Raw genomic sequence first — 26,368 nt, forward strand, 5'->3', positions numbered from 1 at the left:
TGTGGATAGCTATTCGAATGTATGTGCATTAAAATTATTCATTTAAACAGTTACAAATTAATAACTTTTCATATAACGGGATATCTGCATTATTTCCCCGTATTAATCGAGACTTTTACTGTATTTACATTTTAATCCCATCCAAATTTCATTCTTCAACAATTAATAGAAGCAGAAATAACATAGAAAGTAATTTTATTTATTTTAAGGTTATGTTTGACATTTAAATGTCAAATAAAAAATTAATAAAAAAATTCTTTTTAAATCTAAGTTTAAACTTTAAAATTATTTAATTTAAATTATTTTAATTATATTTAACATTTAAAAAGAATTAATTAAGTTATTGAGATTTAATTAAATTTTTAAAACGATGTCACTAGGTTTAAGTTGGCACCACTTTTTTTTTTAATGTTTATTTAAATTTATTTATTTAATCTTAAAATAACATTATTATAATAACGTATTAATAAATATACCGTTATTAAGGATATATTTAAAATAAATAACGAAAATTTTAATATAATTATATTTTTTTACTAATTTATTGTTATAATTTAACTATTATAAGGCCAAGTTTGATTTTGTACATGCCCCGGGTATTTATCTTTATATTTCAATCCTGTTACGATGGTTGAACTCCTCGGATAAGCGGTTTGCCCGCCGAATTTCGTGTCAGTATCTAAAAAAAATTAATACAATTAAAAGAATTTAAGTAAAAAGATATAAACCTGGATGATATCGGTGATATTCATATTGTATGTGTAAATTAGGAGGTAATTCCATCGTTTTTAATTTATCTAAGGGGGTTGTTGTAGAAATTGGGGTGCCATAAAATTGATAAACATCCCCGACGGTTTCTATTTTGTGTAATAACGAATTTGGGACGCTATGTTGGAATTCTTCACAACAATTATTTAGAATAACGAATTTTTGTTGAGTATCCAATTTTTTTGTTGTTTCCACGCTTCCAATCACTGAAGTAATGATGGTGTTTAATCGTTGATTTAGGTCGTTTGGGGGGTTATAATCTTTTTGCGAGCGTAAGAATCTAAAAAGAAATTAATTTTAAATAAATTTTTTGGTTTTTATTGGGGTGAAGTCCGCGCAGATTCGCATATATCGACCCCGTAGGGTGGCTCCGTCTAGCGTTTTAGTCGATAACTCCACGAGAGAGAGTTATAATCATGGCTTCCCGTATAATGCCAGTGGCGGCGAATACGTTCGGCTCGCGATTATTTACTTACCCTTTCGTCGCTAAAGATTGTGCCGATGAATCAATTTTCGGTCCAACCTTCCTGTCTAAACCCTTCTTTTTTTCGGCCTTCGTCGCGTAACTCCGCCACGGGACCTTTAAACAACATCAAATCAACTTTGTGTTAAAAAAAAATAATAAACGTGAGTTGTTCGGTGAGTTATTTTCGAGAAACAAAGTGATCTATCTCGTCGATTTATCAAGTGAATTTGTTTATTAAGTTTGGTGATATTTACATTTTTGTGAAGTTGTCCAATTTTTGACAGTGCGTGTCTGACGAGTGTTGCGGCCATTTTTTATGTGATTAATAATCGACGTGAAGTTGGCACAGGTCGAAGACTAAACGGTACCATCGTTTTCGGTGTCGACCGCTTGGAGGCGTCCTCGTCGGTTTAGTGTCGCTTGTTATTTCGTCCGCCATCTTGCGATCGCTCCGTTAAAAGGTGAAATCGTATCAAATGCACGTCGAAAATCGACGTTTTTAAACGGTGATCGCGTTGTGCGACCATTCGTCGGTGTTGTGCCTCGATAAAACAACTATAATGGATCAACCATGACGCATCCGAACCTACAAACCAACGGCGCCAGTTTGGAAGATTGCCACACTAATTTCTTTGCCCTGGTAAGTACCGTTTACCTCCTTTTATTTCTTACGTTTGCTTTATTTTTAAATCAAAGTGTATTTACGTTTAATACACGCAATTAGTAACGATAATTTTTTATTTTTGCATCGATGCGAAATTGTTTATTTCAAGAACTTTGACATCTCAATTCGTATTCTCTATCTCTGTGTATTTAAGTGTGTGTTGTTTTTCTCGTCTGACGTAACTATAGCGATAAAACAAACGACGAATTTTAGGATTCTTTGTTTTCTTTTATTTTAGTGAGGTTATGTTGTTTGTTTCTGGATCTTTCTATTTTATTTTATTTAATTTTTTTTGTGTGTGCGGGCGTTGAAACATAAGCATAATAATAAATACATAAGTGGAATGAGTGTGAACGATACACGCACACACACACACTAACAAACGGGTACGGGGCCGTTTCGTTGGTTCGTTCGGGCGAAGAAGGCGCCCTGTTGCCATGTCGTCGACGTGTAACGGTCTCGGCGTTTCTCTTCACGAATATCTGGATCGCGCTCTTTGCTTGCTGCCGTGTTTTCTAAGCCGGCTGCGACCTGTCTTTATGTTCAACGACCTTGTCCATTCCAAACGAGTCGGGTTTTACTTTGAAAACTTGACTTTTTCCACGAAAAATTCACGCATTCCATCGCATCGATCATTTCCTAATTACTAATCGCTTATCAATATCAATGAATCAAATCGTTATTGCAACCATCCTTGGAATTTTTTTTAAATTTAATCAAAATTCGTTACAAAAAAGAGCATTAACCTCAAATATAAAATTGACACTTCAAACGTCAAATTTATAATTTGACACTTAAACGTCAATGTAATTTTTTTAAATTTATTCATTTAATTATTGTATTCTATGTTTTAATGTGATTAGATTTGTTGATAACGATACAGATAATAAATTGTTTTGTTCCTATTGTTATTGTTGATGCGTTTTTAAAAATAAAGGGCCACGCGCGCTCGATGCGGTCGAGATTTACATAACCGCGGTATCTTGTGGGGCCGTGGTTTTCACGGTGCTTCTCTCGTTATCTCTTTCTGTCGCTTGCAAATTGTTGCGCGTCTCTAAAAACAGGTAGCGGAGATTCCTGGAGAGTGCGCTATCGTCGTTGTTGTCGCACTCCTCACCGGAACGACATCGAATTTCGAATCAGCTGCGCTTGTGTTACGGAGTGTACACGCCGAAGAACTGTCACCGGTTCGCCGCGTTGCCACATTTACGAAAAAGACGTACCAACATCGGTCAAGAAATGCAAATCTAATTTTAATTTTATTTTTATGTAAATGTATTGGTTGGGTTAATAAAAAGTTATTTGTGCGTTTGTTTTTGTTGTGGAAAGTAACGATAAAATTATCGACCGCGATGAAAGTGAAAGTGTAGCATAAATATGAGGTTTGCAAGGGTATTTCCGAAAATTACGAGGTTGGCATACATTCTTTTCCTTTCTAGAAACGACCAGAACGTTTCTAGATGAGAATAATAATTATTAAATTATTTCTTAAAAAATTTGATTTATTTTAGTGATAATTTTGAAAATAACGAAGACGATATTGCGGCAAAAGATGAAATTGAAGCAAAGAAGAATTTTGCTCCCAATCTGTTAACTTAATAAGATTCGCATCTTCAGCAGAAAATATTTTAGACGACGCATTATGCTGTGATAAGGCCTCCTCATCGTGGCTTTTATATTTTTAGAGAGATCAAGGTCATTTGACTTCAAAAATTGCTGTAATAAAAAACAATCTTTGCCTGTATCATTACACCTCTTTACAGTGTAAGTGAACAAAAAAAATGTACAAATGAAATTGTACAAATTTTACAAAAATAGAACGATGAGACAGTTTAGAAAGAAATGGAAGTAATTAGAAAATGAGTAAACTGTTTAGTACAAAAAAGAATAAAGATCTAAGGGCAACAACCACGCCACGAAAAATAGCTTTAGATTGTTGATGTTTTATGGCTACACACTCAATTATACAACACACTTCCCGAGGTGACTCTGGTTGCAATCAAGCCTATTAATAACGATCTTATTAATGTAGGTGGATTTACACAACAACACTGCGAGTATCAATCATGTCAAATGGCAACAAAGAAGTCTTAAAATGGTCTAAAAACATAGTTAATAATAATATTGGGTTTGGCTAACGCGGTTGCGATGAAGGTGTCAAAAGAAGGAGTAATGAGGTTGACACACCAAAAAGATCTAACGAAAGCGTTTAAGGGAGATCTGGCATAATATATAGGAATTGACGATTTCATCTAAGTTTAAAATAAATACAGCTATTTCAGTGTAAAGCAAATTTTATTCGAAAAAGTGTTTCCAAAATCAGCACCAGAAATATATACTTTGAATATATCGTTAAAAAGAGTCGACAAAAAACGTTAACGCATCTAATCCCTACTAGGGAACTAATTTTGGCAAGTCTTTCAAAATTAAAAGAGATCCCAAACATGATTTGATTACAATAGGAAAATTACAATCAGTACCAAACTTTTTAGTAGGATACTAAAAGGCTAATAGACTTCTGTTATATAAAATCACGTGTAGTCAGAACAGAAACAAAGTTATTGAAGTAAAACTTTATTTATTTATACATATGTACGTTACAAACGTGAGGTTAAATATGAAAGTGAACATTATTGTTAAAAAAACATTATTGTTTATTGTTTTTAGGGATTAGAGAAGCATTTAGTGGTTTCAAAAACGTTCTGCGTTTGTGAGTCACTCCTATGTTGTAGTTTGGATGTTCCTTCGTAAAGACTATACAGCCTGTTTCAGAGTAATCGCCTTATTTTTTTTAGCCACACTATGGGCACTACTTTCAAAATATTTGGCAGTAATATGTTTTAGGACATTCTCTACACGATGGTGATATCATACTTTCAATTGGACGAATTATGTCAAAATTAAAAGTAAACTTTTTGGTTATTTTAGATAAATGCGTCAAGTTTGGACTCACTTTAAAGGTTATTTTATGAAGATTACGAATATAATAATAAAATTAAAGTTGACATTGACAACTGAAAGTCTTTTTCATGACTAAACCCGAATGTTTCTAGCGTTAGTTCAATAGCCGTAGCAAATATCAAGTAGCGGTTGTCACTAGGGTTCGGAATACCGACCGAAAATTGAATACCGGTATTTCGGTATATTTTCAATGTGATACCGGTATACCGGTATTGGAAAAAAATATAAAGGTGCTAAAAATCTAGAGGTAAAATAATGAATGAAACGAAATTTGATAATAAATTTACTATAAAAATGTAAAATAAATAAATAATTATTCATTATATATATCAATAAGTCGTAGTGCAAATGCTTAATACAAAATACTTATTTGTAATACGACTTATTAAAATGTGCTCTTCAAATACTGTTAGATTTTATATTATATTGGTTAATTTATATTAGATTTGATAGGTTTATATTATATTAGTTCATTTATATTGGATTTATTTGTATCGCCTCATTTGTTTAGTCTAGATTTGAAGTATCTCGAGTCGCAATATTAGAGTCTTTTATCGCATTATTTATTGGGTGGAGTTAAGTGTGGGAATGCGTTGGGGTATTTCGGTGTTTAGGTAAGGGTTTTTAGTTATGACCTAAAATAAAGAAGGAGCCTGCGAGCTCAACTCGTATCAGTTAGTCAGTCTTCGATTTAACACACACCGAAACAGTACCCCTTCAATTTACGCGGAGCAAGGCTCCCTATATAACTCTCGCCACAACTAATCGCAATTTATATGTATAGTTTAAGTGTAATTAATAATAAAGTTTATGGAAACGTAAAACCAAGATTTTGTTGTTAACCAGCGCCCACCAGATAAAAATAAATAATCAAATACATAGGATTTCTATTGTATTATCATTAATTGAAAGAGTTATCCATGTTGCAAGAATAATGATCAAATAAAAACCATAAAAAAACTTCTAACTTGCGTTTATTTATATAAAGTCGTACTAGTTTCGGGTTACGCCATCATCAGCGACAAAGTCAATGAAGCTATAAAAGGTACAGACTGGAAATCAAGAGAAAGTAAAGCATTTTGCTATCTGATGGATAAACAAAATGAAGATAAAGTTGAAAATACAAATGGCGACGTTAAAAATGTGGAATGTTAAAAATTAGAAAATCGACTAAATCAGTCTCGCCTCATCTCATCCCACCAACACATCTTTAATACGATCTTAAAGATTTATTCGATTTTCAAATTTTTAACATTCCACATTTTAACGTCGCCATTTGTATTTTCAACTTTATCTTCATTTTGTTTATCCATCAGATAGCAAAATGCTTTACTTTCTCTTGATTTCCAGTCTGCACCTTTTATAGCTTCATTGACTTTGTCGCTGATGATGCGGTAACCCGAAACTAGTACGACTTTATATAAATAAACGCAAGTTAGAAGTTTTTTTATGGTTTTTATTATTATCATTAAGTTTACAACGGATTGTTGTACAAAAACTTTGGACTGATAAGAAAACCTTCTCTGATTCCACGCTTGTTGGAGGAATGGTGATTATGTAGTCATAAATTTTTTGAAGATGACTGCTTCTTCCAAAGTGATACTTTTGGAAATTAGTGGAGCAGATCATAATTTTTCGTTAATAGCGATATTTATTCTTATTCACTTGATGTACTAGTTAAATATTTTTGTTCATGTTATGTACTCGGTAGGTTTTCTTTGTTTTCGCCCGATAGTCTATTTAATAAACTTAGAATTTTTTGTCTTATATTCGTTTTGGTTAATAACGAAAAAAAAAGTTATTTTGTGTACTTATGTAGGTATTGTAATACTTGAGACAAACTTGAGTGACGTTCTAATAGTCTCTGTAATAAAGTATTATGTAAGTTTTGCAATTGGGAAATTTGATTCTTTAAGAGTTTCTATCATAAATGTTACAGCTACATCTGCCGTTAAGAGATTTGCATCTCTTCGGCATAGAGCCTCCACTGCTAATTTGACAAGTGTTAGTGATGGTATAGCATCATTAATTTTACGGAAAATAAAAATTTACAAAAATACGAAAATACCGAAAAATACCGGTATTGTGGAAAAAATACCGGTATTCAAATTTGGCAAAAATCGGTCGGGATCCCGGTATCGGTATTACCGGGATTCCGATATTCCGAACACTAGTTGTCACAAAAGAAACAATTAAACTTTATTTCGTAATAAATATCTTATTTATTGGGACAAAAATAACATCGAGTGTAAAATATACATGCGCTACTAGATTAAAATGTTAGTTTGGTTTTTGATGGGGAAAGAAATGAATTTTTAAGAAAAACAAAATACTATCGTAAAAAGAATGTTTTTAGGATCTCAATATTAAAATAGTATATTAAAAAACAAGTTTCGTAAGACACGCTTGAAATGCACGAATTCAATTTAATGAATGAGTGCTTTAAGTCTTATGAAACGTGTTTTTTGTGCTATTTTTTGTGATTCGCGTTTTTATACTTTTTTTTAACAAAAATAAAGTAAATTTTGGCAATGTAGGGAAATAGGTATGTAGCAGTTGGTAACACCGGAACACTTGAAAATAGAAACTTTGAATTGACAATTAGAAACTGTCAAAACACAAAATATATTCACCTGAAAAAAATGTTTGATGTACACCTCCCACAATAAGAGAAATTGCTCAGAGTCAATGTCCTCATCATTGTGGACCTTGTATTTGATGCTAAGAACGTGTTTAAACATCCATAGACAAAAATTGTCACATTGACAACTAGAAAAATTAATGACCCAATGTCACCAACTTGAACTGGTTCCATAGAATGTTACTAAAATCTCATTACAGCGTCGGATGCTGTAAAGAGTCTCATTACAGCACCCGTTTGAGTACTGTTATAGCTTCCATTACCGTAGCGAATTACAAAAAAGAAATTTTGGGAATCCAATTTTTAAAAAAATGTTGCAATTTTGAAATAATTCGTCCAATTGAAAATATGATATCACTATCGTGTAGAGAATATCCTAAAACATATTACTGCCAAATATTTTGAAAGTAGTACCCATAGTCTATCTAAAAAAAACACAATGCCTCGACCACAAGTAATTTTGGTGAAACTTATACAAGGCCACTTGGGACCGTTGCTAAAGTTGAGGACCAAGAATTTGTATAGTTATTAACCATTTATGGAATAAGGTATTAATTATAAAGCCTCTCCCGCAAACGTCCTCGGCTAAAATTGAGGATCAAGAATTTATGTAGTATTTATTAACCAAATTTGGATGAATATGGTAGCCTCGCTTGCAAGCGGCTTTGACTAAGCTCAAGGACGAAGAATTTATGTTAACCAAGTTTGGAATGATATTTATGGCATTAAATGTAAATCCTCGCCCGCAAGCGATCTTGGCTAAACTTGAGGACCAAGAATTTACGTAGTATGCTTTCTTCTTTCTAATAACTTTTATAATTATACGTTGAAATTTTGTTAAAGAATCATCGTGAAGGTTAAATATATCTTGATTTTGGAGAATTCAGTTTCATACTAATATTGGAAAAACCACCAAGTATATGGATCCCAAATCAAAAATGGACCCAAAGACTTATTGATAATCAAAGATAAACTATGTGGAAGATAATATATGTTCTCAAACAAATAATGTTTTCACAACAGCCTAGAAAGGGGGCAAATATATTTGGAACTTTATTTATCATACATCAATAAGACGAAGCAATGAAATAAAATGTTATCTTTAAACCAACTCTTTGGTCACATCGATAAATGTTGGATTTGAGACAGTGATGATCCACACAATACTTTATTAGAGTTACTATTTGGTGTAAACGTTGCTTTGAGTAACAATGCGGTAACTCAGTGATGAAGATATAAATCTAAGATACAATCTGGGAATGTTTCTTGATTCATGGTTCATTAAATAAAAACATTCTTAAAATAGCATTAAAAAGGAAACGGTTATGACCGATTAAAAAAATTAGATTTCACTTACAAAATATAGATATTTGTTAACCTACGAGATAAGGTAAATATCGCAGCGATAAGAAGTTTTTCCTGTTATTGTTGTACCACCTTGTTTTGACTACGTCGATGGTCGTAATCGCGAGCAGCTCCGCGCCAGGCGTCTATATTTGTTGATCATAACGATGGCGGAGGGGAGAAACCGGCGAATTTCTCCTTCGCCACACTATCTTCTGCACCGTCCCCGGAATCTGGGTCATGCCGTGAACAATGGCAACGCCGGCAATTAGAAATATTTAACGGCCCGTTAAATCTCTCGTTCCAACGACGTACTCTACTATAAATTCGCGCGCAGTTTCGGCGGTGGGGGTCCGATAGCCCATTCATTCCCCGCCCATTGACGGTGTCTGGCTGTGAAACGCCGTGGACATTTTACGTTCGAAACAATAATTTATTTAACATTCTTAAGAAAAATTTATTTATTAAATCGTTCTTATCGTTTGATGCAATTATTGGATATCTCGCCTTGACTGACTTTCGAAACTTCGCGGGTCAAGGCGAAACATCAACGTTCAACGGCCAATTTCAATTGACGCCAAGAGCCGGTGTCGTATCTGTTAGATACAGTGTTGCCATACGTAATTCCACTAAACGTACGGTGTACGGTTCAAAAATACCATACAAAAATATATGGTAATTTAGAAATCTGTAATTTAATTTAATAAAATACGTAACAGGTGGCGTAAAATGCTGGTCAATCAATACACAAGGAACCACACTGTAATATAACCAATGAGAAAAATCGCCGTTAATTGCACACAATATTTTCGTTGGTTATATTGCCGTATAATATTCTTGTGTATTTGTGTTTATTCTTCTCCTACTCTAATTCTGCGTTCAAATTTTATAATATTCCAGTTGTGACACGATATATATAGGTGTCCCGAAATTCAACGTAAAGCGGATACCGCGCGAAAGGCCAACCCATACCTGTTTTGGTAAAAATACGAAAAGAACCATGTCGAAAATGTTTAAAAATGTTCCTGTAGATCATATCTTTAAGTAGGTATCTACTACAGCCCGAAATGTTTGTAATTTAATAGTGATTTTTTTAATAATGCAATCCTTATTAACCGTGCTACTATAGAAGTCACAAATCAAACAACAAAAGTCGGTAGTTTTACGGAAAAAATATTAGCTTGATTGAGTTAAGATTGAAAAAACTTATCTCTATTAAGTTTAACACACCATTTCTAAAAAAGCACCCATGATAAGTTATTTTAAAAGACGACCTGTTTAGGCAAGATTCCCAAATGGTACAACACTTGCTATTTTTCTTTTTAAAAAAATATTACTGCCTGTAGCATGCTGTGCATACGACATGTAACAAATCAAGATCGTGTTGCTAAATAAAATCAATAATTATATTCAAGTCATTCAAATTATTATACAGGTCATCCACGACGACCGTCCATTAGAACTTTACAGGGTTTTGGCCAAAATACAAATTTGAAAATTCAGATTTAAGTATTATCAATTGCGTTCTCTTCGACTAAAATATTTTCAAATATCTAACACTTCCGATTATACCGGAAGTCGCCACCTACTTTATTTTTTTAAATGGAACACCCTGTATATTTTTACATATTTGGATTTGTCTGTTTTCAAGGTTTATGAATGACTTTACTTTTTGCAAATTGATTCGACCGTTCTCGAGTTATTCGAATTTTCTAGAAAAATCAGAGAAAAATCAATTTGTTCAAAAAATCAGAGAACACTCGATTTTTGAGATATCAATTTAGGATTCAGAACATGCTTAAGCAACATGATGGAGTATGTTTTGGTGCCGAGTATGGCTGTCTAGAACGTTTGGTCACTTTACTATGGCACGTTACCTTTTCGAAACTTGGAAGTACCATAACTTCATTTCTTTAAATGGCACCCCCCATATTTTATTACTTAGTCGTCTTCGGTGTCTCATTTTACATCTTTTATATCCCATATGTCCTATACCTAACATTTATAGTTTGGGAAATAATTAGGGTTTATTGAAAAATGCACACAAATATTGATATTTAACCTAGTGTGTCATGAATACCTAGTGCGACCTGGTGAATAACCGAATGAAGTGGAGGTTTGAAAATTTGCAGACTTGTGATGTTTGATTTCAGCTTTTCAACTAAAGTATTTTCAGCTTCCGGATACTTGTGGTTACACCGGAAGAGGTGACAATTTTCATATTTTAAATGGAACATCCTGAGTTTTATAACATTTTTCAATCAAAAATGTCAACTACAACGTTACTTAAACTAAAATTAGAACTAACACTAGAAACTTTCGGGTTTTGTCGTGCGTCTTTTAATAAAAGGTTTGACGTTTCGGATGCCATGTTGCAACCTTCTTTAGAAACTGGTTTGAGTGATTGAAACCCGAAAGTTTCTAGTGTTAGTTCTAGTTTTAGTTCTAATTTTAGTTTAATTCACACCGGTCGTGAAAGCCTTCGTACTTATTATTATTACTTATTATTATAAATCATCTACTTTGAGCGCCGGAAAAAAAATTTTGTGTTGGGAATGTTGTTGTGGTTATGTATTATCAGAGGATCAGTAAGGAAAGAGTAAACAGTTTGACATTTGGTAAAGCTATGGTTTATTTCTGTTGGTGTGACTTTTTGTAGTGATCTGTTCTCAAGAAATGCCACATTTGGAATTTAGTAATGAGGATTATTTGAATTTGATAATAATTTATGGAGAGTGCAACCAAATAATTGCGCGTACGTGTCGGCTGCAATATACAGGGGCCTAAAATTGAACAAAAATTTCAAAAATGTAATGAAATACAGGGTGTTCCATTTGAAATATGAAAATTGTCACCTCTTCCGGTGTAACCGCAAGCAACCGGAACCTGAAAATATTTTAGTAAGAAGCTGGCATCAAACACAGAAGTCTGCAAATTTTCTAAAGGCCAGTTCATATGGTTATACACTAGGTCACACTAGGTATTCATGACACAGGTTAAATAGGTTAAATATCGATATGATATGTGTGCATTTTTCAAAAAATCCTAATTATTTCTCAAACTATTAATGTTAGGCATAGGACATATCGAATATAAAAGATGCAAAATGAGACGCCGAAGACGACTAAGTAATAAAATATGGGGGGTATCATTTAAAAAAATGAAGTTATGGTATTTCCAAATTTCGAAAAGTTAACGTGCCGTAGTAAAGTGACCAAACGATCTAGACAGCCGTACTCGGCACCAAAACATACTCCATCATGTTGCTTACGCATGTTCTGAATAATAAATTGATATCCCAAAAATCGAGTGTTCTCTGATTTTTTTAACAAATGTCTGCTGGAGCAGATTTTTCTAGAAAAATTCGAATAACTCGAGAACGGCCGAATCAAATTGCAAAAAGTAAAGTCATTCATAAACCTCGAAAACAGACAAATCCAAATATGTAAAAATATATATACTGTGTTCTATTTAAAAAAATAAAGTAGGTGGCGACTTTCGGTATAACCGGAAGTGCTAGAAATCTGAAAATATTTTAGTCGAAGAGAACGCAATTAATAATACTTAAATCTGAATTTTCAAATTTTTGTATTGACCAGAACCCTGTAAAGTTCTAATGGACGGCCGTCGTGGATGACCCTGTATTATACTAACTGTACCCTGCGCGCGTTGCTACACTACCAACTAAAATAAATTTGAAGGAAAGACATTACGCAAATATTCAATTTAGTCATTTTATTGATTTTGTTCATGTTGAAAAAATTGTTGCATAGAAATCTTCGTGGGCTCATGCACAATAACTTTGCTAAAGATCATCACATGATCAAATGCATAATTTACGATTCTATAAAGGACATACAGACAAACATTCATTTTTATATATACAGGGTGAGTCAGAAAAAATGGGAAATCCGAATACCGGGGATACTAGACACCAAAATATGTTGAAAGTTAAATTCTTATTTCGAAATTTCTTGATAATTTCGAAGGTTTTTGTACTATTAACATAAAATTTGGTAGTTTTATGTTTTCGAGCATGAGAAATACGAATTTGAAACTTGTTTTGTTATTGCTCGTAGAGGGCGCTAGATACACGGTGCTCGTTTGATAAATCAAATCATAAGTTTTTTGGCTCGACAGCTACGACCAATAAGAGCTGCAAATCACAAAGAGTATTCAATTTTACATAAAAAAGGTACTCTTATTGAAATTGTCTAAGCCTATCGGTTTTCGAATTATTTACTTTTAATTGTTTAAATGTATTTTTTCTTCTAAAATATTTATTTTTTAAGATAAGCAAAGTTGGGTTATTTTTCCGCTTATGTGTCGACAATTGCCTGTTAATTGGCTCTAATTTCCGTGTGCAATAATCATTTTTACTAACAGTAAAGTTATTACCAAAAAAGTTAACCTTAAAATTACTTTGAAACAATTAAAAGCAGATAACTTGGAAACCAGTAGACTTAGACAATGTAAGCAAGAGTACCTTTTTTGTGCAGAATTGAAAACTTCTTCAGATTTCTGGTTCTAATTCACCATACCTCAACTGACAAAATAGTCATGACTTGATATCTCAAACGTAATAATCACAAAATAAATATCAAATTCGTATTTCTCATGCTCGAAAACATCTAACTACCAAATTTTATGTTAATAGTACAAAAACCTTCAAAATTACCAAGAAATTTCGGAATAAAAAATTAACTTTCAACACCCTGTGTATTAAAAACCACTCTAGTGTCTCCGGTATTCGGATTTCCCATTCTTTCTGACTTACCTGTATACAGGGTGTATCTGAATGACTGCAACAAACTTCAAGGGGTGATTCTTTAGTGAATTTTAAGGGTACTTTGATATATGAACCATGGGCGACTTCGGATCCCCTAAGGAGCTACACCCCTTCAAAAATGGCGGAAAATTATGGTTTAATTTTTTTTTCTCAAAAACCATAAACGCTAGGAAAATGAAATTTGGGGAATATGTTTAACTCATAATAGGGCACGTTTTGACCCTATTTGTACTTTCAACCTACCCTTCTAAACTACTAAACGTAACCACCCCCTTTGCATTTTTGCGAAAATTTTTTTTATGCAGATGATAAATACATTAGAAAAATTTTACATAGATAGATGAAAGTATTCTAAAACTTTTTTGTCTCTCTGAAATTTTTCCAAAAACGAATAATTTTTGAGAAAAAAAAAATAGTAAAGCAAACACTGCCCGTTAAACAACGGGGTTGTCGATCAAAAGTTGGAATGAATTTTGAATGAAAAAATCTTAGTAGGCTTTGCAATCTTTGTCAGAAATATTTTTGACGTTTAAATGTCAGTTTTTCTTACTATTATTATTGTTTTTCAAATTAATTTTTGAATAAAGTTCTATCGCATTTACGCTCGTTAATAATAAAACAATAATAAAGTAAGAAAACCACTGATATTTAAACGTCAAAAATATTTCTGACAAAGATTGCAAAGCCTACTAAGATTTTTTCATTAAAATTCATTCCAACTTTTGATCGACAAGCCTAGCTTAACAGTTAGTGTTTGCTTAATTATTTTTTTTCTCAGAAATTATTAATTTTTAGAAGAACATCAGAGAGATAAAAAAGTTTTAGAATAGTTTTATCTATCTAACTGAAATTTTTCCAATGTATTTATCATCTTCATAAAAAAAATCTAGGCATAAATTGAACGGGGGTGGTTACGTTTAGTAGTTTAGAAGGGTAGATTGAACGTACAAATAGGGTCAAAACGTGCCCTATTATAAGTTAAACATATTCCCCAAATTTCATTTTCTTAGCGTTTATGGTTTTTGAGAAAAAAAACCAAAATTTTCCTTGAAGTTTGTTGCAGTCATTCGGATACACCCTGTAGATTTCATCCAACGAAAGTGTTTTTTTTTGCAAAAGAGTACGTTGTTTAAAAAATTCATACTTTCGTATGCCATTTCTATTTCCTATACAAATCCTTAATATCTACGAAGAAATGTGGTTTCAACAAGATGTTAAAAAACTGTTATTTTGTTATACTTAAAATAAATTTTATAGTTCATTTTAAAGCATTTATTTCGCAAAACCTTTTGTGTCACTACCATTTTTAGTACAAATACGGTAATTTTCGTTTTCAAGTACGGTACTACAGCGTCCTCTGTGTAGATACAGAAAGTTTAAACCCTACGATGCGTCGCTTGCCATTGAAGTTTATTCCACGCGCACCTAAACGATTTAATCGTTGCGATGGGAAAGTAACCCACTGACCCATAAAGTTTATGTGACGACAAATAATAATAAGTCTATTACATCATTTTGAGAAATTTTTCAATAAATTTATTTATTTTTTTTCATTTCAGACCGAATTATCGGGTATAAAATGGCGTAAACTGGTGTGGTGCGAAGGAGGTGGTGTTGGGGGAGCGTACGGGGGCGCGCACCCCGCTGGAAGCGGAGGCGGGGAACCCCTCGAAGACGTCGTTTTGAGAAGTTACGCCCGGTGTCTTGCAGCGGATATCCTATGCGTTTGGAGACGCGTTTCGGCACCTCAAGCGACGCATCCTTTCGACTTGGTCCCACCACCACCGAGTCAACCGCCGCCCCTTAGTCTTGCCGCGGCTAAGGAACTTTGGATTTTCTGGTACGGCGAAGAACCAGACCTCAAGGATTTAATTGCACCAGATCTTTTACAATGCGGTGAGTTTTATAATGAATGAGTGCTTTTTGGTGTTGTTGGCCGTCCTCTAATAATCGATGCGTCACAGCGAGTCCGCGTGAATTCACTCGGTTGCTATGACGACCACGCGAGACACGTTCGATTAGCGACGACACCGCCATCTGACCGCCGTCGCTTTGTTTACCTTGGAATGCTTACCGTCACATTTTCAAGTACAATTTAGATGGTTCTAATAAGCTAGAAACGTTTAAGTGGCATCTTTTAATTAGCTCTATCTTATTGCATTTTATGATTTAATCATAATTTATCTCTTTGTTTAATTTCAGAAAGTGAACAAGGATCGTGGGAAAGCGGTTTATCATACGAATGCAGATCGTTGCTATTCAAGGCTTTACACAATTTGATCGAACGTTGTTTGTTATCGAGGGACTTCATAAGGATAGGAAAGTGGTTCGTGCAGCCTCATACGGGCTCTAGGAAACCGACGGACGCCAGTTCGGTGCATCTATCGTTTTCGTTTGCGTTTTTCGTGCACGGCGATAGTTCCGTGTGCGCTAGCGTCGACGTCAGGCAACATCCGCCCGTTCGAAAACTATGCAAGAGCCACCTGCATCAGGCGCAGGCGTCCACGTCGGGTTTGCAAGGTAAACATATCGATTCGAACGGCGAGGCGACCGCCCTTGTCCCTTCTCCGTAATTAATGGGTCAGTAAAGCGAGATTCCGTTTTAAGAACGAACGTATTGAACGCGCCCGACAACTTCTGAATCTGGACGAGATCCTCGAGTTTTATTTCCGTCTCCATCCGATCGCTCTATAAACGGGTTGAATTGGAGCGGGGATTTGATTGACTCTATTTCAAGCGTAAAAGGAGTGCGCGTGTTGCGATTTAACTTGTTGCTTGTAAACAACTAAAGCAAACTAATTAAATTTTAAATTAATAATATTTATTTTAATAATAAAATTAAAGCCCTAGAAAGTTCTAGTAAATAGGTAATTTACGTTCTGAGCTTTCGCTTCGTAATACGCCCGTGAAACGAGCCTCTTTTCGGTACAATGAACTTTGCGGCTGAACCCAACGCTTGCGCGATTTTATCTACGATATGGCGATAGCGCCGTCTAGCGGTGGAATCGCGCGTCGAAGGAAATTCCTTCTTTAACATCATATAATTTTTTTTTAATTTGAATTAATCTTTGTTGTAGTTATTCTTGCCCCGTTTGGATTGGCGGGAACAATAACCGGACAGACGTTTAAAAATTGCGACAACGCTCGTCTTTTGGAAGATTGGGGACACTTTTTTCCTTTAGACAAAAATTATTTGCAATCTCCGACGGAGAATGGAGTCGTGGAGGTGATTGTTGGCGGGATGAAGATGCGATATCCCTCGGGCTACGTTCTCGTAACGGACATTGACGATACCGTGAATAATTCAGCCCCGACTTCCGTTGATTCTAATGTTACCACTCCTCTTGTTACCATCACCAATACAAATTCCTCCGCAAATGGCACCACCAAACATGGAAATGGGGATTTTTCGAGTAATTAAATTAATTTATATATTATACAGAGTAACGAATATCAGGGTTTTAACGCTTCGTATTTATTACATGAAACTTAAAATCCTAATTAATACATGAAGTAACTCAAACAGCTATACCTATAATCAAGTAACTCTCATCTTATCCATTTTGCAAACAAGTTTCTTAATATTTCTTTTTGTTTTGTTAAAAAAGATCACATATCAAAGTCGAAATCAGATTATTAGTTACTAACTTACAAAATGTAAAATGAATTTAAGAACGCTCTTTTTTAACAAAAGAAATATTAAGAAACTTGGGAGAAATTCAAGAATCATAATGTGGCTTAAAAATCGACGATTTTTTGTAGTCAATGTGAAATGACCCAAAAAACACGTTAAAAATAAAAAGAAAATGACTAACAGTAGATTAACTTCAGTTATAAAACTTCTTTTATATGATAACTAACTTCAGGTTTAAAATGTCAACCTCAATTTTGACATATTTATAATCTTCATTAAAAATCCTTTAAAATGAGTCCAAACACGACATATTTATCTTTAATATTAAAGAAATTATGGTTAACTTCCGGTTAAAAATGTCAACGTCAATTTTGACATATTTGTAATCGTCGTGAAAAATCCTTTAAAATGAGTCCAAACATGATACGTTTAATTCCAATATTACTCGAGATATAAGCAACTTCCGGTTTGAAATGTCAATTTCATTAATTTTTATAAAATGCTTAATAAACAAAAATATGATAAAAAAAAATAAAAAATTAAGGTTGGTATTAATATTAAAAAATTAAATTGTTATCTTCATTGTTGCTAACTTCGGGTTTAATGTTTTTTATTCTAACTTTTTTGTTTTTTGAGATAAGTGCGTCAAGTTTGGACTCATTTTAAAGGTTTTTTAATGAAGATGACGAATATGTCAAAATTGACGTTTCAAACCGGAAGTGATTGTATTTTCATTAATATTAAAGTTAAATAAGTCGAGTTTGGACTCATTTTAAAGGATTTTTTATGAAGTTGACAAATATGAAAAGTGGAATAGGAAAAGTGACTAACACTAGATTAACATCAGTTATAAAACTTCTATTACATCATAACTAATTTCAGGTTTAAAATGTCAACCTCAATTTTGATATATTTACAATCTTCATTAAAAATCTTTTAAAATGAGTACAAACACGACATATTTATCTTCAATATTAAAGAAGCTATGGTCAATTTCCGGTTGACAATGTCAACGTCAATTTTGACATATTTGTAATCGTCGTGAAAAATCCTTTAAAATGAGTCCAAACATGATACGTTTAATTTCAATATTACTCTAGATATAGGCAACTTTCGGTTTGAAATGTCAATGTCATTTTGACATATTCCTAATTTTTATAAGAATGTCTTAATATTTGTCACAAAATCAAAAATATAATAAAAAAAAATAAAAAATTAAGGTTGGTATTAATATTTAAAAATTAAATTGCTATCTTCATTGTTGCTAATTTATGGTTTAAAGTTTTTTATTCCAATTTTTTTGTATTTTGGGTTAAGGTTTTTTAATGAAGTTGACAAATATGTCAAAATTGACGTTGACGTTTCAAACCGGAAGTGATTGTATTTCCATTAATATTAAAGTTAAATATCTCGAGTTTGGACTCATTTTAAAGGATTTTTTATGAAGTTGACAAATATGTCAAAATTAAAAATTGAAAGTTCAAATTTTTTGGTTTTTTGAGATAAATGCATCAAATTTGGACTCACTTTAAAGGTTATTTTATGAAGATTACGAATATAATAATAAATTTAAAGTTGACATTGACAACTGAAAGTTTTTTCATAATTAAATCCGGATGTTTTTAGTTTTAGTTTAAAAAAAATAGATGTTAATCTATTTGTAGAGTCTCTGAAGATGGCCAAAGGCCGAAACTAGTTAGACTTAAATTCTACAGTGTGTCCGTAAAGTAACGCGTATAGGTGATAAAATCATTATAAACGGTTTATTAAAAAAATCCTGAAAAAGATTTAAATTTTAAATTTATATCGTTTTGGAAAAATCTAAAAACCTCCCTTTAGTTAAGGTTTCTTTAAAAAATAAGAACTCACCATACTATTTCGCTACACCATAGTTTATTTCTTGCCCAATGTCGATTTTGGGTAGCCCAATACCGACAATTTTGTGTATTTACTTGTTCACTCAATGTGAATGTTCCTTCGTTGGAAAAAATATGTTTTTGACAAAGTCTTCGTCATCGTAGCAAAATTGTTGTTGGAAAAACTACGACTCATTGCTCGTGAATATTTTGTATAATGTTGATTTACTAATGTCCAAATTCGACCCAGTACCGCTGACAGTATTGCCCAGAAAAAACAACCTCCCCTGAAACGTTTCGGTCGGGCAGACTTTGAGAAATCTCTAAGATGTCCATGTTTTTTTAATTTAGTCACAGTGAGCTAAGCAGTTTTTATTCAGGTAATGTTGCATTAAGGAGGTCAACTACTTACTAAATCATTTTTTGACACTTAGAAAATTGTTTAAAATAATTGGTTACCATAGATACTCATGGCTACTGCTATTTTTATCATGTCAACAAATTAGAAGTAGTTAAACTTTAAGGTGATTTTTCTACGAAAATTTTCTTATGTAAGCAATATTAATATTGACTGTACTACATTCAGAAAAACATCCTCTTCATACTCCGTAATAAAAATGGTGGAAAAAAATTAAAATCTTGGTGCAGATTTGTGAGTTCTTGATGAGTTTAAATTTCATGTAATAAATAGTACAAAGCGTTAAAACCCTTTAGAAACACCTGTATATTAATTTAATGACTTTTTTAGATATCCCATCGAATTTACAAACACCACCAGCATCTCCTGTTCCAATTAATAGTAAAGTGCCACATCCTGGGCCTTTTCCAGTTTCGGTGGAGCACCCCGCATCTATGCAACGGCCTTCAACGGCGGCTTCGGTGTTTCCGGAACGAGTTTGGCAAGAATGTATGTTGGGGCAAGCTGGGACGGCGCAAGGATCTTCAGGTCCTGGCGAATGGGATTTTGTCGATCCTTTAAAAAGGGTCATCTGCTCGTGTTCAAGGTAAGTTTGTTATGATCAGTGGTAGGTAGTTCTCTTAGGTAGCTTACCTGTACGCAGTACGTACCTAGTGTCCAGATTGAACTGTGTTGAGTGCACGTGTATTGCAGGTGTAGAAAGTACGTGGGCAGCATGACGAGCAGTAAGTGGGCCTCGCCGCGGCCCTGCAAGGGGGCGCGGGGCAGAATCCCCTTCCATAGACGCTCCCCCGTGCCTCCAGAGAACGACAGGTTGGTCACCGCTTTGGGTGACGGGCTATCGCACTCACTCATTCATTTTTTTTTAACATCAGTTTAATTTAATTTTTGATAACTCGATTTAATTAAAATTAATTCACTTTTTTTTTGAGGTTTTCATATATTATTTATCCTTTAACAAGCTTTTATCGGTTTGGTTTAATTATAAAAGCCTCATATAAAAAAATTAAGTCCAAACATTGAGCCATGATTAAAAATTAACAAATTCACACCTGCCCTTGAGGTAAGTTTCATTTCACAATTTGCTGGTGTAGGTTTCATCGCTTGATTAACTGTAACACTAAACTGGTCGCTGAAGCATGCCTCCAGGGATGTTTTTTTTTATTTTAATTTTTGTAAAGTTTATATTAAAGAGAATTTTTGTCCGTTTCAGGTGTGTGGGTTCGTGTACGCCACATGGTGGGCCGCCTTCGTATCCTCGTACGCAAGAATCGCTCGCAATTCCATCCGTGGGAAGTCCGCAATCGGCCGCACCATCTCCGTTGCCCAATCCGAGCTCGGAACAACCCGCGTCGGTGCCCCCCAACGATCAAGGCATGCTCATTATGCCGACATTGTCGCCTATACCGTCCACGACGGGGCAATCGCCCGCTGAAAAAGTACTCAATACGCAAACACCGGAACAACCGCCGAAAAGCACCGGATCGATAATTAACAGCCCGCATCCGCTAACAGAAACAAAATGTAATGGCGCGAACGAAAATAGTAATTTAACCACTTCAACATTAACAGCTCCGATTTTGAAAAGACCAACGTTAAGTTCAAAAGAATACGAATCGGCTGTTGGTGAAGAAGATCTTACTTTGGATTTACTTTATGATTTTTCAACATTAAATGCTTGGTAATTAAATTTTTTTAGTTTATTAATTACTTATAAATAATTTATTAATATTTTAGGTTAAATCATCCTGTAAAGAAGATTAAGTTGGATTCGAAAGACATCCAACGAAATAACAGATCAAACAAAGACTTGTATTCTATGTTTAAACAAAACGGGGATTCGCTTACAAATAATGATCTGTCTGTTAATAATATTAGGAAAGAACCGTTTTTAATTCATGACATTAAACAAGAACCAGGCCTTGAGGTAATCTATTTTTTTTTTTATAATAAAATAATTTTATTTATATTATTTTTTATTTTATTTTGGAATCAAAATTAAATTTAAAAATAAAGTGAACCCAAATATTTTATTTATTACCGAAATAAAATAAATTATTACAGAATAAATAAAATTATTACAAAATAATAATAATTATTATTAATTATTAAAGATGGAAACAGAAACAACAATATTACCCGGCCATGGAATAAAAAGACCGGGCGATCCTTACGATTTTGAAGAGGAAGGTCCAAATAGTGATTGTCATCTCGATAGTTTTAAACGTACCGGAATTACAATTAAAGAAGAGCCAAAAGATGTTAAAAAAGACCTTAGATTATTGACCAATGAAGATCTCCAACCTTCGTTTAGAGATCTTGATGAGATTTTTGAACATTCGGATGATACAAGCAGTGATGAAGCAGTAAATTTGATTTATTCTATTAAAATTTATTTATTAATGTAATTTTGTTATAGCTGCACGCTCATATACAAACTCCACCCGATTCTAATAAATCGATTGGACACCACGATGATAACAAAAGACTTTCTGGACATAGTAGTGGAAATACAAGTGGGGGAAGTGCGGGAGCCGGTTGTTCGTTAATTGGGGGACTTCGACCCGAGGAACTTAGTAAAATGTTTCCTACACCTCCCAGTTTGGAACATAATCCGATCGCTTCACCAATTGGGCAACAAGATTTACCACAACCGGATTTAACCGAATTGAGTTTAATTCGAAAACAAGATATTTATCCAAATACGGGAAGTCCACAGGAAGAAAATATAGGTTTGTGTTAATTAATTAAAATTAAATGCTCTCAAAACTCAACGTTAAGTGGGCCAACCCATACCTGTTTTGGGAAAAATATTAAAAAAATTTCAAGTCTCTTAGTTAAGTAATAATAGACATATTTTTGAAAGTATTAAAATTCGTTCCCTTACATCATATCTTTAGGTACTATGGTCAAAAATGTTCGCAATTTAATAGTGATTTTTTTAATAATGTATTCCTTTAAACCTTGCTGCTATTGGCTACTATAGAAGCAGGGTTGCCATAAAAAATCGTGAGATGTTGAAATTTGTTTAAAAATCACTCAATTTTAATAATATGTGTTGCATTTAGGCATAGGATTCAAGTAAAATAGTTTAGACAACGTTTGATAATGAAAAGGAAATAAAATATTAGTTTAAGTAATTTCTTAGCGCTATCTAGCGGCGAATACATGTAAGTGATAGAAAAATTTACAGTAACCTACAATTCGAGTTGAAAATGCTTTGATTTTATTAACACTAATTATTATATTATTAATTATTACAAATCAAACAACAAAAGTCGTTAGTTTTGAAAAAAAAACATATTAGTTTTCATATTAATTTTTAAAAGAGGAGTAGTACAACACCCTTGGAAAGTTTTGTTAAAAGATGGCCTGTTTAGTCAAGATTCTAAAATGGTACAACACTTACCTTATTTTTTTCTAAAAAATAGTGGCTGTTTTTCTGTAAAAAACGCGTTATTTAAAAAATTCATGCTTTTGTATGTTATTTGTATTTCCTCCAAAATAATTTAACAACTTTGTTAGAAGATATCAATATCTATAGAGAAATGTGGTCTGAACAAGATGGTTGCCCAGCTCATTATGCTTGTCCTATATGGGATTGAATACAGAAAATAATAATAATAATAAATGCCTTTATTAATAAGTCAGAAAAGCGAAAAAAGAAATAATACATTCTTAGAAAATAAACTTATTTTCTGGACAAAGTTCAGTTTGGTTATTAACCAACTGCTCTTCCACTTAATCCAGAATATATATGAATATTATATATGAAGCTTAAAAATTTTAGTTTATGATGTGATATAAAAACAATAAGATAATATTATTGAAATTTCCAAGAAAAACTTATTAAAGAAGAAACTGTTAAATTTATAAATCAAAGAAAATACAAAATTTTCAAAAAGTCATATCTACTGTGTTTTTTAAGAATTATGATATGATATGTATGTTAAATTGAAGCTTAAAGATTCTAGTTTATGATGTGATATAAAAACAATAAGATAATATTATTGAAATTTTCAAGAAAAACTTATTAAAGAAGAAACTGTCAAATTTATAAATCAAAGAAAATACAAAATTTTCAAAAAGTCATATCTACTGTGTTTTTAAGAATTATGATATGATATGTATGTTAAATTGAAGTTTAAAGATTCTACTTTATGATGTGATATAAAAACAATAAGATAATATTGATGAAATTTCCAAGAAAAATTTATTAAGAAATTGTCAAATTTATAAATGAAAAAAAATACTAAATTTTCAAAAATGATATCTATGTGTTTTTAAGAATTATCATATGATATGTATGTTAAATTGAAGTTTAAAGATTCTAGTTTATGATGTGATATAAAAACAATAACATAATATTATTGAAATTTCCAAGAAAAACTTATTAAAGAAGAAACTGTTAAATTTATAAATCAAAGAAATACTAAATTTTCAAAAAAATCATATCTACTGTGTTTTTAAGAATCATGATATATGTATGATACATTAAAGCTTATAGATTCTAGTTTATGATGTGATATAAAAACAATAAGATAATGTTATTGAAATTTCCAAGAAAAACTTATTAAAGAAGAAATTGTGAAATTTGTAAATCAAAGAAAATACAAAATTTTCAAAAAGTCATATCTACTGTGTTTTTAAGAATTATGATATTATATGTATGTTAAATTGAAGTTTAAAGATTCTAGTTTATGATGTGATATAAAAACAATAAGATAATATTATTGAAATTTCCAAGAAAAACTTATTAAAGAAGAAATTGTCAAATTTATAAATCAAAGAAAATACAAAATTTTCAAAAAGTCATATCTACTGTGTTTTTAAGAATTATGATATGATATGTATGTTAAATTGAAGTTTAAAGATTCTAGTTTATGATGTGATATAAAAACAATAACATAATATTATTGAGATTTCCAAGAAAAACTTATTAAAGAAGAAACTGTCAAATTTATAAATCAAAGAAAATACAAAATTTTCAAAAAGTCATATCTACTGTGTTTTTAAGAATTATGATATGATATGTATGTTAAATTGAAGTTTAAAGATTCTAGTTTATGATGTGATATAAAAACAATAAGATAATATTATTGAAATTTCCAAGAAAAACTTATTAAAGAAGAAATTGTCAAATTTATAAATCAAAGAAAATACAAAATTTTCAAAAAGTCATATCTACCGTGTTTTTAAGAATTATGATATGATATGTATGTTAAATTGAAGTTTAAAGATTCTAGTTTATGATGTGATATAAAAACAATAACATAATATTATTGAGATTTCCAAGAAGAACTTATTAAAGAAGAAACTGTTAAATTTATAAATCAAAGAAAATACAAAATTTTCAAAAAGTCATATCTACTGTGTTTTTAAGAATTATGATATGATATGTATGTTAAATTGAAGTTTAAAGATTCTAGTTTATGATGTGATATAAAAACAATAAGATAATATTATTGAAATTTCCAAGAAAAACTTATTAAAGAAGAAATTGTCAAATTTATAAATCGAAGAAAATACAAAATTTTCAAAAAGTCATATCTACCGTGTTTTTAAGAATTATGATATGATATGTATGTTAAATTGAAGTTTAAAGATTCTAGTTTATGATGTGATATAAAAACGATAAGATAATATTATTGAAATTTCCAAGAAAAACTTATTAAAGAAGAAACTGTTAAATTTATAAATCAAAGAAATACTAAATTTTCAAAAAAATCATATCTACTGTGTTTTTAAGAATCATGATATGATATATATGTTAAATTGAAGTTTAAAGATTCTAGTTTATGATGTGATATAAAAACAATAAGATTATATTATTAAAATTTCCAAGAAAAACTTATTAAAGAAGAAATTGTCAAATTTATAAATCAAAGAAATACTAAATTTTCAACAAATCATATCTATTGTGTTTTTAAGAATCATGATTACTAGGACGTAGTACTTGCCAAAATAACACAAGTTTGTTATATAAACATAGAGTCGGAACTCGTTTGTTTTCAAGCTATGAGCTGTCAAAGTTGAACTCAAAAATTTACATTTTATCTTTTATTTCATTTATACAGTAAACTGTAGAATTTGAAATTTTGATAGTATAAAGCGATGCATTAGTAGCTCAGAATATAAAAAATATCATAATGACTCAAGCAAGAGGGAGGATTTTAACTTACTCTTGAACGAAATACAACTCAATCCCATAAGGTGCACTGGTAGATTATTGTACGTTTTATCTGGTTATCTGATAGGAATAAGGAGGCCGTTGACTTTCCTAAAAGATGGATTGGACGTCTTGGTTCGAATACCAACCTCATTCTCTGCGCCTAAATCCCCTTGATTTTTTTATTACGATTGCATAAAAGAAAACGTGTATTAAAAACCGATTCAAAATCTTGCCCAACTGCGCCACAATTGTTCATACAGCAACAGAAGAAATGCAAAGAAATTTGCACAACTAGTAAAATTAATGAAAATAATGCAATAAAATTAATAATAAATTAATAATTCCTTTTGTTTAATGTTCTCTTTAGGTTAACCTTATTCGAAACGGTCCTTTTGCAAGACATAAGGGTAACCATCTTATTGAAACCACATTTTGTAGTTTGTAGGTCGCAGGCAAATGGTTATTTCAGGTAGATAGCTTTTTCTTAGACAGATACTGTCTGCCTAGGCAAACAGTAGTTACAGTTTTATCATTAAATGTCTAGGCAAATACTATTGGACAAGACAAATGGTATTTGTTTAAGCTTGTTTTAGGCAAATATCGTATTTTCGATACAACAATGCAATATAGAGTAGATAGTAAATATGTCTATTAC

The 26,368-nt window shown here is 32.1% G+C and overlaps 2 protein-coding genes and 1 long non-coding RNA gene across 5 annotated transcripts in view; 2 read left to right on the forward strand and 1 right to left on the reverse strand.

The window, feature by feature from the left end:
* Positions 1–508: 508 nt before the first annotated feature.
* Positions 509–1,579, reverse strand: LOC111415813 (mitochondrial ribosomal protein L50). Its single transcript, XM_023047692.2, has 4 exons — positions 1,489–1,579; positions 1,245–1,348; positions 729–1,048; positions 509–679 (listed from the first exon to the last, which is right to left on the reverse strand). Exons 1-4 carry the CDS (start codon positions 1,543–1,545, stop codon positions 555–557), a joined length of 606 nt encoding a protein of 201 aa, XP_022903460.2. The 5' UTR covers positions 1,546–1,579; the 3' UTR covers positions 509–554.
* A 208-nt stretch (positions 1,580–1,787) lies between these two features.
* LOC111415803 (mediator complex subunit skuld) overlaps positions 1,788–26,368 on the forward strand; it is a 34,909-nt gene continuing 10,328 nt past the window's right edge. For 2 of the 3 annotated variants that reach the window (XM_023047671.2, XM_023047674.2), the window contains exons 1-10: positions 1,788–1,874; positions 15,193–15,529; positions 15,836–16,153; positions 16,711–17,046; positions 19,872–20,127; positions 20,235–20,354; positions 20,755–21,222; positions 21,279–21,468; positions 21,656–21,907; positions 21,961–22,273. In XM_023047671.2, coding sequence (XP_022903439.1) covers positions 1,806–1,874; positions 15,193–15,529; positions 15,836–16,153; positions 16,711–17,046; positions 19,872–20,127; positions 20,235–20,354; positions 20,755–21,222; positions 21,279–21,468; positions 21,656–21,907; positions 21,961–22,273 — 2,659 coding nt within the window. In that variant the 5' untranslated portion in view covers positions 1,788–1,805. The remainder of the gene's footprint in view (positions 1,875–15,192; positions 15,530–15,835; positions 16,154–16,710; positions 17,047–19,871; positions 20,128–20,234; positions 20,355–20,754; positions 21,223–21,278; positions 21,469–21,655; positions 21,908–21,960; positions 22,274–26,368) is intronic. The other variant, XM_023047675.2, reaches the window with a different exon arrangement.
* On the forward strand, positions 1,883–5,683 carry LOC139429841 (uncharacterized). The gene is made up of 2 exons (XR_011640412.1): positions 1,883–3,310; positions 3,410–5,683. It is a non-coding gene; the product is annotated as an uncharacterized lncRNA (long non-coding RNA).

Source organism: Onthophagus taurus, chromosome 5, assembly GCF_036711975.1.
Source record: "Onthophagus taurus isolate NC chromosome 5, IU_Otau_3.0, whole genome shotgun sequence".
In the NCBI taxonomy this organism is placed as follows: domain Eukaryota; kingdom Metazoa; phylum Arthropoda; class Insecta; order Coleoptera; family Scarabaeidae; genus Onthophagus; species Onthophagus taurus.